We start from the raw sequence: 13,822 nt of genomic DNA on the forward strand, positions 1-13,822 counted from the left end.
TTAGTGGTACTTTTTAAAAACATAATCCTAAATCTTGGTGTTAACAGAAAATTCCCAGTGGCCTTGCATATCTCTTCCTACTTCTTAGTGCTTCATCAATTATGGCTTTTGTTACATTACTATCAATAATAGCTTCAATCTGTATATAGATAGAAAAATGCAGCCTAGTACCATTTTTATACTGTCAGGAAGTTTACACCAGCAGATACAGTTGTCCATGCCAATTTTTAACTTCAGAACAAACAAATTTATCTATCTGATAAGAAAAGCAAGTTGGCTCACAACTAAATAATAAATGTGTTTTAGAAGAGCTTATCCGCCTAAACTAAGCATTAATTATATTATTATACACTGATTCTCATAATGCTATATTTAGTTCTGAAACTCAACGGCCAAGTGCCAAGTGAGAAGTTACTCCCAATGTTCTGTAATAACACTGGTACCTCAGTTATCTATTATGCTAATCTCAAATTTTCATAGTTAAGTCCCTTAATGATGTACAATACCAGGAAATGTTCCTACTGTATAAAATCAGTTTGGTTACCTCAACCTTACCTCTGAAACAACTTCATGAGACATGAGCCTCTGGATAGCAGCTAGGCATAGCTGAGTGATCTTTGGTTCTTTTGTTCCACAACCCATTAGAAAAGGCTGAACCACTTCTGAGCTATTCTCTTTCAAAGCTTTGAATTTCAGGACAAAAAACACAAGCAAGCAAACAAACAACAAATCAGGAACTCTTGGATGTCTTTAATTATAAAATCTCATGAATGTTAATACAAACCATTACATGGGTATTTTGTGTAAAACATTTAAAACAAGACATGCTTTCCATCTTGAAATTTTTATCTTAAATTGATATAAGATGAGAACTCTTTGAAGAAAGTATGGGGAAAAGGGAGCTGCTTGAATTTGCTTTCATCAGCCAGCCAGGTTTCTTGTACATTCATTATATTTTCTTGTTCAATTGTCATATATCATCCATTTTGATGTTCCTATGTGCCCATTTACTCACATGCTTGAGTAAATGGCTAAGACAGACTTTGTCTGAAGTTTTTTTCAGCCATATTGCTACTAATTAAAAACAATCCTCAGCAGGGTAGACAATGATTTGACACAACAGAAGATATTCATACTGTACATTTACATCATCAGGATAAAAGATTCTGAGGGTTATAATATAAATCCCATTCCACTATGTAACTTTTTTCCAACAGAAATTTGTTCCATAAGAGTATATTCTTAATAGTGGTTTTATGGTAACAAGTTTAAAACATATGCTAGATTTTAATGCTATCAGGAATATAAAAAAAGTAACTTTCAGATGTACAACTATTACAGAAATAAAATCTGATTCCAAACAAGATTTTAAACCAAAGCCTTGTTCTCTCATTTATACTAAGCATGACATGCAGTAATATTGCCTTACATTTAACAGACTTAGTAACAAATCCAATTGAAGAAACTAATGTCATGCTTTTTATGCAAAATTCATTTATATTATTCATTTGGGAGGCAAGCATCTTTATGGATTCATATATTTCATCTCCTGACAGCCTATGAGAAACAAAATATATCCTTTTTAACTTAGATACTATACTTGATCTTAGCCAAAAGGCCAAGAAGTGATTTAGTTTAACTACCTTAGTCTGAGATACTAATTTAATGAAAGAACTTTAAGTAAACATATTACTCCCTTAGCCATTTCTAAACCAAGTCCAGTAATTAAAGTGTCACCAATGAAGATTAACAAGTATTAGTAACAGAGATTAAATTGTATCTAGTAAGAGAGAAGAATGAAAGGCTTATTGAAAGAAAGAAAAAAGAAAAAAAGATGAAAGAATCAATAAGCATTTTTTTATTTGAATTTCCAAGAAAATATAAGTAGCAAAAGTACTTAGATATAAGATATCCCACATTATTCTGAAGCTCATTAAGTTTCTCCTTAATCATAAAGTGTGTATGACCTTATGAAGGCTGACTTTAAGAGGTTACTTCAGTATGTAAACGTAGTGCTATAATTAAAAATCAGTACTTCCATGGCTTTCCAAATAATCTAAATTTGTATATTGCTCTGGAAAATCTACCTTTATACCACTCATACTACAATATTGGATTTTTAAACACTGAAGGATGAATTGTGCTATGCTCTTTATTAAGATGCTGACATATTTAGACCAGTACCTTAATTAACTTATTAAGCACCCACCAGTTGAAAAATTAAATTAAATTAAATTAAATTGTAGTAGAAAAAGCAGTAATGTCTTGACCCCTATGATGAAGCTATAAATATAACCCAAATATCAAATTATTTTAAGATACCTTCTTGTTCGTCAAACAGATGAGAAATATTTTAGTGTTACACAGCCGTCATTCCTACTACAACTTCCTCACCTATGTTAGCTTAATGGCCATAATGAACACAAAAATAAAATAAAAAACCAGAATCAAATGTTAAAAATTATGAAAGTAGAAAATAATTACAACTGAAATATATTCCTATACGATTTTATAATCTATCTTACATCCAGTATTGTTTTTGCTACAACAGAACATTCTGACATTAACCCACAGTACAAAGTATAATAAATAATTTTATTGCTACTAATATTAACTTTAAAATATTGAAAAAATATCTATAAAAAAGTTCATAGCTGTAGTTCTCTAACAATAAGTGGATGATTTATTTCAGATAATAGATGTGGATCACAGATAACTGTGGCAATGGTCAATTTATGATGAAAATAGAATTATCTTTGCTGAAAATACAGCATTTCTAGAAATCCATTGGGATATGACATTAATACTAATATGATGACTGAATTCAAAATCAGAAAAATTGGGGAATATAAGGATACAATCCTATCAAATCTTGTATGAAAAATCTAATTAATTTGTTCTCAGGTAATCTTTCTAAAAACTTGTCTATGTGACAGTGCAATTCCATATATATCTATTCAAAGAGACAGTTTACACCTGCTATTTCAATCAGTCTGTAACAACGTATCTTCAATGTCAAGTAAAGATTATAACAACCGATCAACTAGTGCCAATTTTTGATTGATTCAGTACATTAAAATAATCACATTATTACTAAATTACAGCTAATCACTTTTCATGTGAATAGGGAACCACGCAGAACACTTAGACTAAGCTCTCATACAGTAAGTAATTATTGTCATTCCACGTGAATTCACGCTTCGTACATAAAACATTTTTCCATATTAAAAAAGCAAATTGTTTTTTGAAACTTATGTTACACATCACTTTTAATGAGCTGTAATGCCAAGATTCTGCAGTACTGTCCCAACATTTTATGCTTTATTATCAGCTCAAGATATAGTAACAGTCTATCATAGACACACATAATAATAATGATAATAATATATTAAACTTGTATGCCACCCAACTCTCAACAACTCATCCTATTAAAATCACTTTATCTATTTACATAAAACACTCATCCTATTAAAAAATGACTAAATTATGTAGCACTAAAGATAAAAGTTTCTTTTGTAATTAGTATAAGGGGGATCAATTCATATATTTTCACTTGCTTTGATTAGAAATCACTCTAGCAAACTGTGTTTTAACTTCAACTGAGTTAAAAAGTTAAAACCTATTACTCCCAAATTCTAAAAATAATGACACTTTATATCAGATCAAGTATAAAAGATTTGATTCAAATAACTTTTTAATAAAATAAATTTTCTCATTTGTTCTGTTTGCAAATAATTACCTGCTAGGATTTCAGTGTTTCGTGCTGCTATTGTTTTTACTTTTATTATTCCTGACTCAGCAGCCTGTTTAAAAAAAAAAGAAATCACTGTTTATTTTGCACTGTATAAAAGCAATTATTTGTTTAATTGAAGTGCACCTTAAAATAATGTCTTGTTCTTTTTATTGTGACATAAATTGCATCCATTAAAGCGTACGCTCCTAGCCTAGTTAGATTTTATTTAAGTAAGCTGTATCATGAGCCTACCTATACATATTATTTGCAGTTTCTCATTAATCAAGGAAATATATCTCACCTGATTTTTCTTTTTTGAAAACTCTGCAAGTTGTTTGAAGACAAAACACTCCGAGAAAAACACTTGTTTATGGTTATGAAATTCCGTATCAACCAAACCTTTTAAAATTAATAGAGGTTTAACATGAAGTTTGGAAGTTCAGTTCATAAAGGTTAGCAGTGGGGGAGTATACATGCACGCACAACTTAGGTTAAGAGTCTCAACTGCCAAGTCAAAAACCTCACACATTACATGTCAAGTAAATCTAATATGCAACATTTTTGCTAACCTAGTAGAAAATAAAATGAAACAAAACCAGTAAATAGCTAAAAAGATGCTCAAGTATTCCCATGTCAGCTAATATACTAACTAAAATAACACTATGTTCTAATTTCTGTATTCACTCACTCTGTTAAAAAAGTGGAATTATATAAAATGAATTACAAAATTAATACAGTAGTAGAATCCTATGTATACATATATATATAAAGTAGTTCCCAATGTATTTAGTGGAATTATTTCTGGTAATGGTGAGGAGGATTGAAAAACTTTTAAAAAATGGTTTGAGAAAAATCTTTCTACCTAAAATTAAGTTTAAAAATAATTTGCATTACTAAATAGCTAAAAACTTGAATCAATAGAGCGGAGCCAGAATAAATCTGCTTTATTTGCAACTCTGAAGGATATTTTGGATTTTTAACAATCCCAATACATTAAGAATAATCAGACAATGGCAAAACAAATAATTTTTTTAGTATTTTCCTCAGAGATTCTTTGCATGTAAAAGAAAACTATAAAATTTATATTGTGAGCCACTCAGAGCTGGTCTGGAGTTGGGTGGCACAGAAATCAAATCAAATCAAATCACCTAACTATGGAGATACACTATTTACTATTACAGTTATGTAAAAGGCAAAGTTGCCCTTAAATTAATTTCCACTCTGATTATTTCATTCACAAAATTCTCTTGGCAAAGTTATGGAACTGTTTTGCTGGTGATGGCTTTTGCGATTTTTTTTTTAACTTTCCAGTCAAGCCAGTAACCTTGGAATTCCCATGTGATCCCCCATTCATATATTAATCATGTTGACCTTGCTTAGTGTCTAAAATACATAGTTTGCTAAGTGCTGCTATCTCCTGAGGCACTGTACTACTTACGTTGCTAAAGGACTGTTGTAGGTCTACTTAATAAACATATTCTGTAGATTAATCTTTCTCTTTGCATATGGAAATTAAAAGAACTACTATTTCTACAAAAAATACAGATCTTCATAATATCCTATATACATCAGTTTCATGTATCTGTGTGTCAAATATCATTTACTTCCTTATGTGGCCTCTTAACAAATCTATAAAAATTGTATGTTAATTTTGTTGAAACATCTCAAGAAGCGTTATAAATTGCCATATAATGTAACACACCCTCATTTTTCAAAAATATGCCATAAATTAAATATACTGTCTTGATTTGAACATCAAAGATGTTAGTTTTCCATCATTTGTAAGAGCAACTAAATATTCAAATACAAGTGCTTCACTGTAATTATTAATAACTAATTAGTGGTCTAACATAAATAGTCTATATACTACTAATTAAGTTATAAGCCCCGAGCCCTTAAGATAACATATAACATATAATGTGATTGATTGATTGATTGATAGATAGAGAGATAAATTCAAATGGCCCTGGCATTGCTGGAAGGGGTCATAGGAAAAGACACGTGATTATTGTATGAATCCATGTTTCAACACTGGCCAATAGGAAAAGGCTCCGAATATTCCTCATTCTAGCCAAAGCAGCCAGATTTAATAGACGTAATTGTTTTATGTGCTGACACATATTTTGAGCATGGAATGGAGAGGCAACAAGCATTCCTTTGAGACCCATGTTTCTTCCACTCCCCTGAACATTCATCCTCCAAAGGCAATGACAGATCAGATTGGAGCAATTTCTAGATGCATACAGTTTCCAAGAATAGAATATTTATCCAGGAAAAGAAAGACAAAGAAAACAGATGTAGCCTTTTTTTTTCAGAGAACAAGTACCTGAAAAATTTAAGAAGGCTTCATTTAAGATGATTTGTGAAACAAACCCTTAATGGAGCTGTCCATGTTTTTTTAATAGTAATTTTATTAAAGGTTATTATTATAACAGTAAAAATTAATACAAACTGAAAAAAGATAGAATAAAAGGGTAGAATATGCAGAAAAGAAAAAAGGAAAAAAGAGAAAGAGAAAGAAAAGTAAGAATATAGTAAAGAAAAAGAAAAGAAATATATAAAGAAGTGACTTCCCACCTTCCTCACAATAAGTATAAACAATTTTAGTAACTTATCGCCTTCTCTTAAAATACAACAAGTGATCTCTTTTTCCCATATCCCATCTCTTATCTCTAAACAAATCCATAAAGCCCTGTCATTTCACTCCTGATGTTAGCAAAAGTCCATTAAGGGTTACCGGAGATAACAACATATCTATTTTATCTTTGATCAAATAAACTGACTTTATATTCCTTTCTTTTGCTTCTAGCAATGTTAATCTTCAGTCCTTTCAAATAATGTTGTAGAATTAATGGGCAGTTATGGTGCCTCTAGGGCTGTGCATGTAATACCTCTGCTGCACGAGCTGCACCGGGTTCCAGTTTGCTTCCTGGTCCAACTCAAGTTGTTGGTTATGACCTTTAAAGCTCTTCATGGCATGGACCCAGGTTACCTGAGGAACCGTCTCATCCCAATTATATTGACCTGTTCCACCCAGTCCAGCAGGAAGGGTATGTTCCCATCAGCTAAAAAATTTTGGCTGGTGGGGTCTAGGATGAAAGCCTTTTTTACTGTTGCCCCTGCCCTATGGAACATCTTGCTGCGTGAGGTGAGATTAGCCTCCACTCTTCTGGCCTTCTGGAAGAGCATTAACACCTGGTTCTGCCAACTAGCTTGTGGATCCAATAGTGATAGGCAGCCCTGCGGGTGGCTGGTTTGAAGACGCTGTCTCTGCCTCTTTAGTTTTTCTCTTTTAACTTTGTATTTCTATAATGATTTTTATGATCTTTTATTTGTAAACTGTCCAGAGTCACCTCCATAGTGAGATGGGCGGTGTAGAAATTTAATAAATAGATAGATAAATAGAACAGTAACAATCTAGCGTAGAAGCCCTCTTGAAATTCTGATCTATAGTATTTTGAAGAAACTAGAGCAAGGTTTCCCAAGCTTTCTTTTTACAGCTCTGGAAATCTCCACTAAGGATAATCAGTCAATCAATCAATCAATCAATCTTTAAATTAAATCTGTAAATTTCAGCGTAGCATAGAAATCAATAAAAAAGATCAGGAAACAGGAAACAGGAAAATTTAGGTATTAATTCTGATTATAAACTTTTCTGCTGTCACATTTTTGTTCGACTGATCCTTAGCTGTTTTCAAGGCAGTTCAGGACATCCATTGCTACCTGTCTAGCCAATCTCAAACCATATATAATCTAACTGTGAATTTCAAACAGATTTGGGAACTGTTTATGTATGGCTTTGAACTTCATAACATTAATCAGACACATAAATGGGATTACAGAAACTTTTTTCTGCCTTGACTTTACTAATGTATGAATTCCAGATTCTGATTTGCATTAAATCTTAACTCTAATGCAAATCAGAATCTGGAATTCATACATTAGTAAAGTCAAGGCAGAAAAAAGTTTCTGTAATCCCATTTATGTGTCTGATTAATGTTATGAATAATATTTATATAGCATATTTCTGCTGACATCACAAAGGCAACTAACACATACAAACATACCTGTCATACTATATTAATATACCTTGAAATATTAAAATACTTTCTTGCAATTTAAAAGTCCAAATTAAAAATATGCATCTTAAACTGCTTTCAGAAAAGTCTGAACACTGAGCTCCAATATACCCCTCTGAAGGAAGAGCATTCCACAGTTTTGGAGCAATAGAAAAAAAGCCTTTTTATACATGAACTGCTGCATTTGGGAGTTAGTACATGCCAAAGGGTGGGTCTTTCTTGATGGGAACACAATGAGAAAGGAAGTTCTTTAATTACCTAAACCTTAAGCTGTAAAGTTTTAATGTCAGTATTTAGGATCTTTTAATACTGGTAGAGCTATAATCACAATACTATACAATTTGACAACATAGCTCCTGCCCACTGGCAACTGAAACTTTTAGATATTCTTAGAGGGTAGCCCTGAATAGACGATATTGTAATAGTTTAGGCATGATGCAGTCAAGGTATAAATAATAATTGCCAGATTAGGCTGATTCAGACATAGTTGCTATTCAGCTAACAAACCTTTTTAATTTATTGTACTCTGTAAGTATGATTTCACATAAATCATGCCCTTGTTACATACAAACTAAAGTGCTAGACTTCCTAGTTCAATTTTACATAAAACCAAATTCTATATTGAAGATGAAAAAAATAAGAATAAAAAATGATAGGCAGAGAAGTGTTAATATTTTAAAGAGCCAACTAATAAAATAAAGTTTTAAAGATATTTAGCTTACTTCTTACACAATGCTTCTCAAACATTATCTGCTTAACAAATGGGCAATCCCCATAAAATTATACCTTCACACTTTAAAATGTCTATTCTGTGTTTTACTTAAAGAAATATTTGCAAATAGCAGCTATGTGTTATACAGAGTTATCAAAACTCTTTACAGTAAAACAGTACTAAGCATTGGCAGGAGTCTGAAGATATAATTCAAGGCCCTGCTGACAGCAGCCTGGCAATGAAATAATGAAAACTGACCAAAACTTTCCTTGGTCCTATTGCTTATACCAGTCAAACAGCAACCTGATTTCCTAAGGGTCTGATTGGGAAAAGGTTAGGAGATCTTAGGATCCTTTGCATTTTGTAACTTTACTGTTCCAGCCTCAGGCCTGTTCTGTTTTACAGCTTTCTAAAGTAAAATTTCCCAACTGTAAAAACTGTAAAAACATTACATCTACCATTCATATTCCCTCTCTAAATATAAGCTCTCTTTCTCTCTGAAGCTAGAAAAGGGAATCTTGAATCATATGGCTGCTGGGGTGCTGCAACAAGACCACAGGACTGCATCCTAAAATGAATAAACTAAAACTCTCACAGTGTATAGTTGGCAATATTAGAAGACTTGTTATTTACATGCTGATATTACCACTTGACATATGTAACTGACCAGTAACTTATTATAGCCTAACATGTCAGGTATGCAAGAGGATAGTATGTAGGTGTCACATACAAACTCACTAGTATGTATTGTAGATATATCTTACAAATCTGAAATCTTATCAGAGTTTGAAAATATCCACTCTTGATGCCAGCCAGGTGGGAGAGTTAATATTATGGTATATATAAATACATCAGACACATATCTACCTACTGATGTAAAAAATAGTAATAACATGAGTATATATAAAACTGAGGTCTCCTTTGATTGTGACAACACTCTTACTATCGCGTCATGTCTTCAAACAAGAATTTGAACCGAAGGTTACCCAATACGGAGGTAAAAGACAGCCAAGCTAGGTAGAATGCATTGTATGTTGAGAGTATTTTGAGCAGCATTAGGTGCCGAAAAGACGTCGTGCAGGAGACAGAACAGTACCCTAAGTTCAGTACATGAGAGACAGGAGTTAAATTAGATTAATCTGAATTAAGGCACGCAACCCAGAGCGCGGGCAATGCAAAGGGACGCGCTGAGGTCGGACAACTGCGGCGAAGAAATCCACACGTCTCAATCGAACTGTTTTCAGTTTATAAAGCAGAAAAGCGACGGCACTACCATACCCAACGGCGTGGAGAGAATCCCTCCAGGACAAGAGAAAGAGAAGCCAACACAAATTCACACACGCGTCGAAAGGGAGCCTAGTACAGTACAGACATCCCCTCCCTGTTCCCCCGCCGTTCCTCTCCAAGTCCCTCTCACCTCTTTGACGGGAGGGAATTTTTTGCGGCACTCCAGGCTCAAGGCCCGTAGGTCGCCCTGCATATTTTCCAGCAGTTTTTTCACCGCCTCAGGACTGCTAGTGCCGGCCATGGTTACGCCGTGGGATGAACACAGCAGCGGGGGCAACAAGAGGAGGCCCACAGGTGATCAGCCGGCCAAGCCAGCGTCACCCGTCTTCAGAGGGGCGCCCCGAAGCCAATAAATCCGGAGGAAACTACACTTGGCTCAGGAATGTACCACTCCTCCTCCTCCCCCCGCAGGGGCCGGACCGGCCGCGTCCACGTCCGCTTCTGCTCCCACAATGCCAAGCGTTGCTCACGTCAGCCCCGCTTCTGCGCGCAAGGCCTCGGGGGAAGAGGCGGGGTGGGAGCGCTCGGCGGCAGCAGGGCGACTCGGGAAGCGGACTCCAAAGCGGCTCTCGGAGTCGGGCAGGCTCTGAGCTCTGGGCGTACCACGACTTTTGATTCCGCGGCAGGAGGTGTTCCAGTGTTGGGGCTTAATTGGAGGCAAGACTCAATCCCGACTCAAACGAAATATCCGGTATTTTCTGAACAGAATAAAGGGGTGCTTCTGAGGGAAGCCTCAGTTGCAGCCCCATCTTTTGCACCGGCTTTGGATTTAGCGGGGCGTTTTAAACATTCTTGGGGGAGGGTTGCTCTATCAAAGATAAGGAGACTCAAGTGGGTGGCTACGTCTGTCTTTTATTTATACTTCAGTAGGCTTTGCTCCTGGGTAGGTACAGTACATAAGGATTGCCAGCCCACGAATAGGGTCAGCAAACAAATGCTCTTTATTAAACTTTCAAAATAGATTTCCTTGCCTGTTTTTCAACTTTCTTTTTATAAGATTGGTTCCTGCTATTGCAGTCTTTGATCTTTCTCATACGTTTATTTCACTTATTTCATGCAGTATGATAATATTTCATCATAGCTTTAACCTTAAGTAATTTTTTTGCATTAGCCACTTGTAGAAGTCTAGTGGTCTATTGATATTTTCCTTGTTTAAAATGGAAACTGCCCCAGGAGGTTAATAACTGTCACTGTTTGAAAATGCATATGCTGTACGCTATCCTGCAACCTATATTTAACACAGTATGTGTTAAAATCCCCTTTCTTCCTAAATGGTCAGTCACAGAAATGCACTTAAAAATCATCTTGTTCTGCCAACTCCTCTATGCAAACTGGAGCTCAGTACAAAGCTTAAAGGCTTTTGCCAGACTACTGCTTTTTTACTTTACAGCAGATGTGGGAAAACTGGCTCTCCAAATGTGGATTCCTAAAGTCCATAGTTTCCAGTGGTCAGGGTTGCTAGGAGCTGTGATTGGACTAGAGCCTTGAGTCTTAACTTGTTAAGGTATGTCACAGAGTGGAGAAATAGGCAGTCGACCGTTCATATTCAACTCAAAGCATTGCTCCCATTAAAAATTAGAGGACTGTCAATGATGCCATGTGATATAGATGACTTTAGTAAAATGACAGAGATGAACTATCTTAATACAGCAGTACAGTAAAAGAGGCATATGATTAAGCTTATGTTTATGCACATGATTAAAGTGTGTTTAGCGCAGCTGTTCACATGCTTAAAAGTATTAGCCTCTGAAATATTTTAATTATATCCTGTCATGTAGCCTGTAATTGTATCTTGCGTTATGTTGAGGAAGGAATGCATACAGCTATTCAAGAGATTAAAGGCAATACTGATGCTGGTGGGAACATATTATATAGATTGAGTAATAGTTCTTGATTTTATTCCGTATATGAGTGCTGCTTTGTTAAATAAATTGTGAAACTTCATGATAATTGCTTTAGTTATTGAAGATATGCATATGTACATCATGCTATTCCCTTTTGGGGTAAGGGGTGTTTTGTAAAGTGCAAGAAAAATAAGAAATAGTAAGTTAAAGAAATGCATAAGTAATGAAAACAAAACATAGCTAAAACTAGTTTGGTTTCCCTTGACATTAAGTCCAGTCGTGTCCGACTCTAGGGGGTGGTGCTCATCTCCATTTCAAGGCCGAAGAGCCGGCGTTTGTCCGTAGACATTTCCGTGGTCATGTGGCCAGCATGACTACACGGAACACCGTTACCTGCCCGCCGAAGCGGTACCTATTAATCTACTCACATTTGCATGTTTTCAAACTGCTAGGCTGGCAGGAGCTGGGACTAGCAACGGGAGCTCACCCCGTCACGCAGATTTGAACTGCCGACCTTCCGATCAGCAAGCTCAGCAGCTCAGCGGTTTAACCTGCAGCGCCACCACGTCCCTAGTTTACATGAACTAGTTTACATGAACACTATTTACTATACCTCTCTACAACTTTCTTGGGCTTTCCCTTCCTCTTAACACTTTTTGTATACAGGTAGTCCTCACTTACCGACTGCCTTGTTCAGCAACTGTTCAAAGTTACGATGGTGCTGGAAAAATAAGTTTACAACCAATGCCTGCATTTACAACTTTTGCAGTGTCTCTTGGTCACATGATCACTGATCACCATTACGGTCAGTATGCATTGTCCTGTGCCTGACCTTGTTTTCCTTTTCCCCCCCACTTGCAGAGTGGAGAGATTAGAGAGGAAGGGATTACAAGAGAGCCTCATGTGGCGCAGTGTGGTAGGTGGCAGTATTGCAACTGAAACTCCCCATGACCTGAGTGCGATCCCAGCAGAAGCTGGATTCTTGGGTAGCTGGCTCAGGTCTACTCAGCCTTCCATCCTTCTGAGGTCAGTAAAATGAGTACTCAGCTTGCTGGGGAAAGTGACAACTGGGGAAGGCAATGGCAAACCACCCCACTATAGTCTGCCAAGAAAACGTCGCAAAAGCAGCATCCCCCCAAAGGGTCAGACATGACTCAGTGCTTGCACAGGGGACCTTTCACCTTTCAAGCAGGCATCCAATGGGGAATACACATTGAAAGCAATGTGCTATGCAAATAGTCTGGTATATTCCCCATTGTGTGCCTGCTTACTCTCTTGTAATCCCTTCCTCTCCAATCTCTCTGGTCTGAGGGGGGGGGGGGGGGAGAAAAAAGATTTCTGTAGGCAATTTCTTCTGTGCCTCACCTGTTTCCCCGCTCGTATTCCCCACTGTGTGCCTGCTTACTCTCTTGTGTAATCCATTCTCCAATGAATGTAAATACAAACATTAATTCCCTTCTTATTAAGTATCCCAACACCGGTATGAGCGTTCCAGAGAGCAGGGGAATGGTTAGGAGGCAAACAAAAGCAGAACTGTAAAACTGATTAGTTTTGTCAGTTTTGAGTTCGCTATCCCATCTATACCAGGCTGAGCATTCCAAAGGGTGGGTGAGTGTGGAAGTCCTGATTCATTCTCTCTAGTGAACTGAAAATATTTATTTTGTTCTGATCACTCACTTTTGTGTTCAGTCCACACTAATTCAGCACATTCATTCTTGCTGCTTCTTTGTTTTATGTTTCTACATACTTTTTAAGTTAAAGCATCCAAGAGCACATCCTTATTTTGCCATCTGCTCAATATTGAATCATTTGCTTAACATTCCATTTATTCTCCTGTGTTTATTATATATTGCTCTTACCACATACAGTAATAAACTTTGAGCAAAAATTCCATAATTGAAATCTATTCACGTTATCATACAATTTCTCTAAATCAGAAAGAGTACAATAAACATACTTTCTCACATTTGTGTATTTCTCAATGAGCTGCTGAAGAGCAAAAGTTTGGTCTCTACACCCTCTATATGGGAGAAAGCTGCATTGTATTTCCTGAATTTTGCTCATTGTCACCTCTTGCCCTTTCAATTAGAATTCTGCCAGACACCTTCCCAGGTACTTTTAACAAAATAATCCCTGTGGAGTCCTTGGTGCTCTCTGAGCCTTGTTG

At 36.0% G+C, this 13,822-nt stretch overlaps 1 protein-coding gene and 1 pseudogene across 3 annotated transcripts in view; both read right to left on the reverse strand.

Moving 5' to 3' along the window:
* Positions 1–10,207, reverse strand: part of MON2 (MON2 homolog, regulator of endosome-to-Golgi trafficking) — a 60,912-nt gene extending 50,705 nt beyond the window's left edge. For 2 of the 3 annotated variants that reach the window (XM_063309269.1, XM_063309268.1), the window contains exons 1-3: positions 9,942–10,193; positions 3,740–3,803; positions 556–683 (exon numbers count right to left, since the gene is read on the reverse strand). In XM_063309269.1, the coding sequence (XP_063165339.1) occupies positions 556–683; positions 3,740–3,803; positions 9,942–10,052 (303 nt within the window). In that variant the 5' untranslated portion in view covers positions 10,053–10,193. Of the gene's footprint in view, positions 1–555; positions 684–3,739; positions 3,804–9,941 lie in introns of all 3 variants that reach the window. The other variant, XM_063309270.1, reaches the window with a different exon arrangement.
* On the reverse strand, positions 1,528–1,630 carry LOC134501678 (U2 spliceosomal RNA; annotated as a pseudogene).
* Positions 10,208–13,822: the final 3,615 nt, after the last annotated feature.

Source organism: Candoia aspera, chromosome 7, assembly GCF_035149785.1.
Source record: "Candoia aspera isolate rCanAsp1 chromosome 7, rCanAsp1.hap2, whole genome shotgun sequence".
Lineage (NCBI taxonomy): Eukaryota > Metazoa > Chordata > Lepidosauria > Squamata > Boidae > Candoia > Candoia aspera.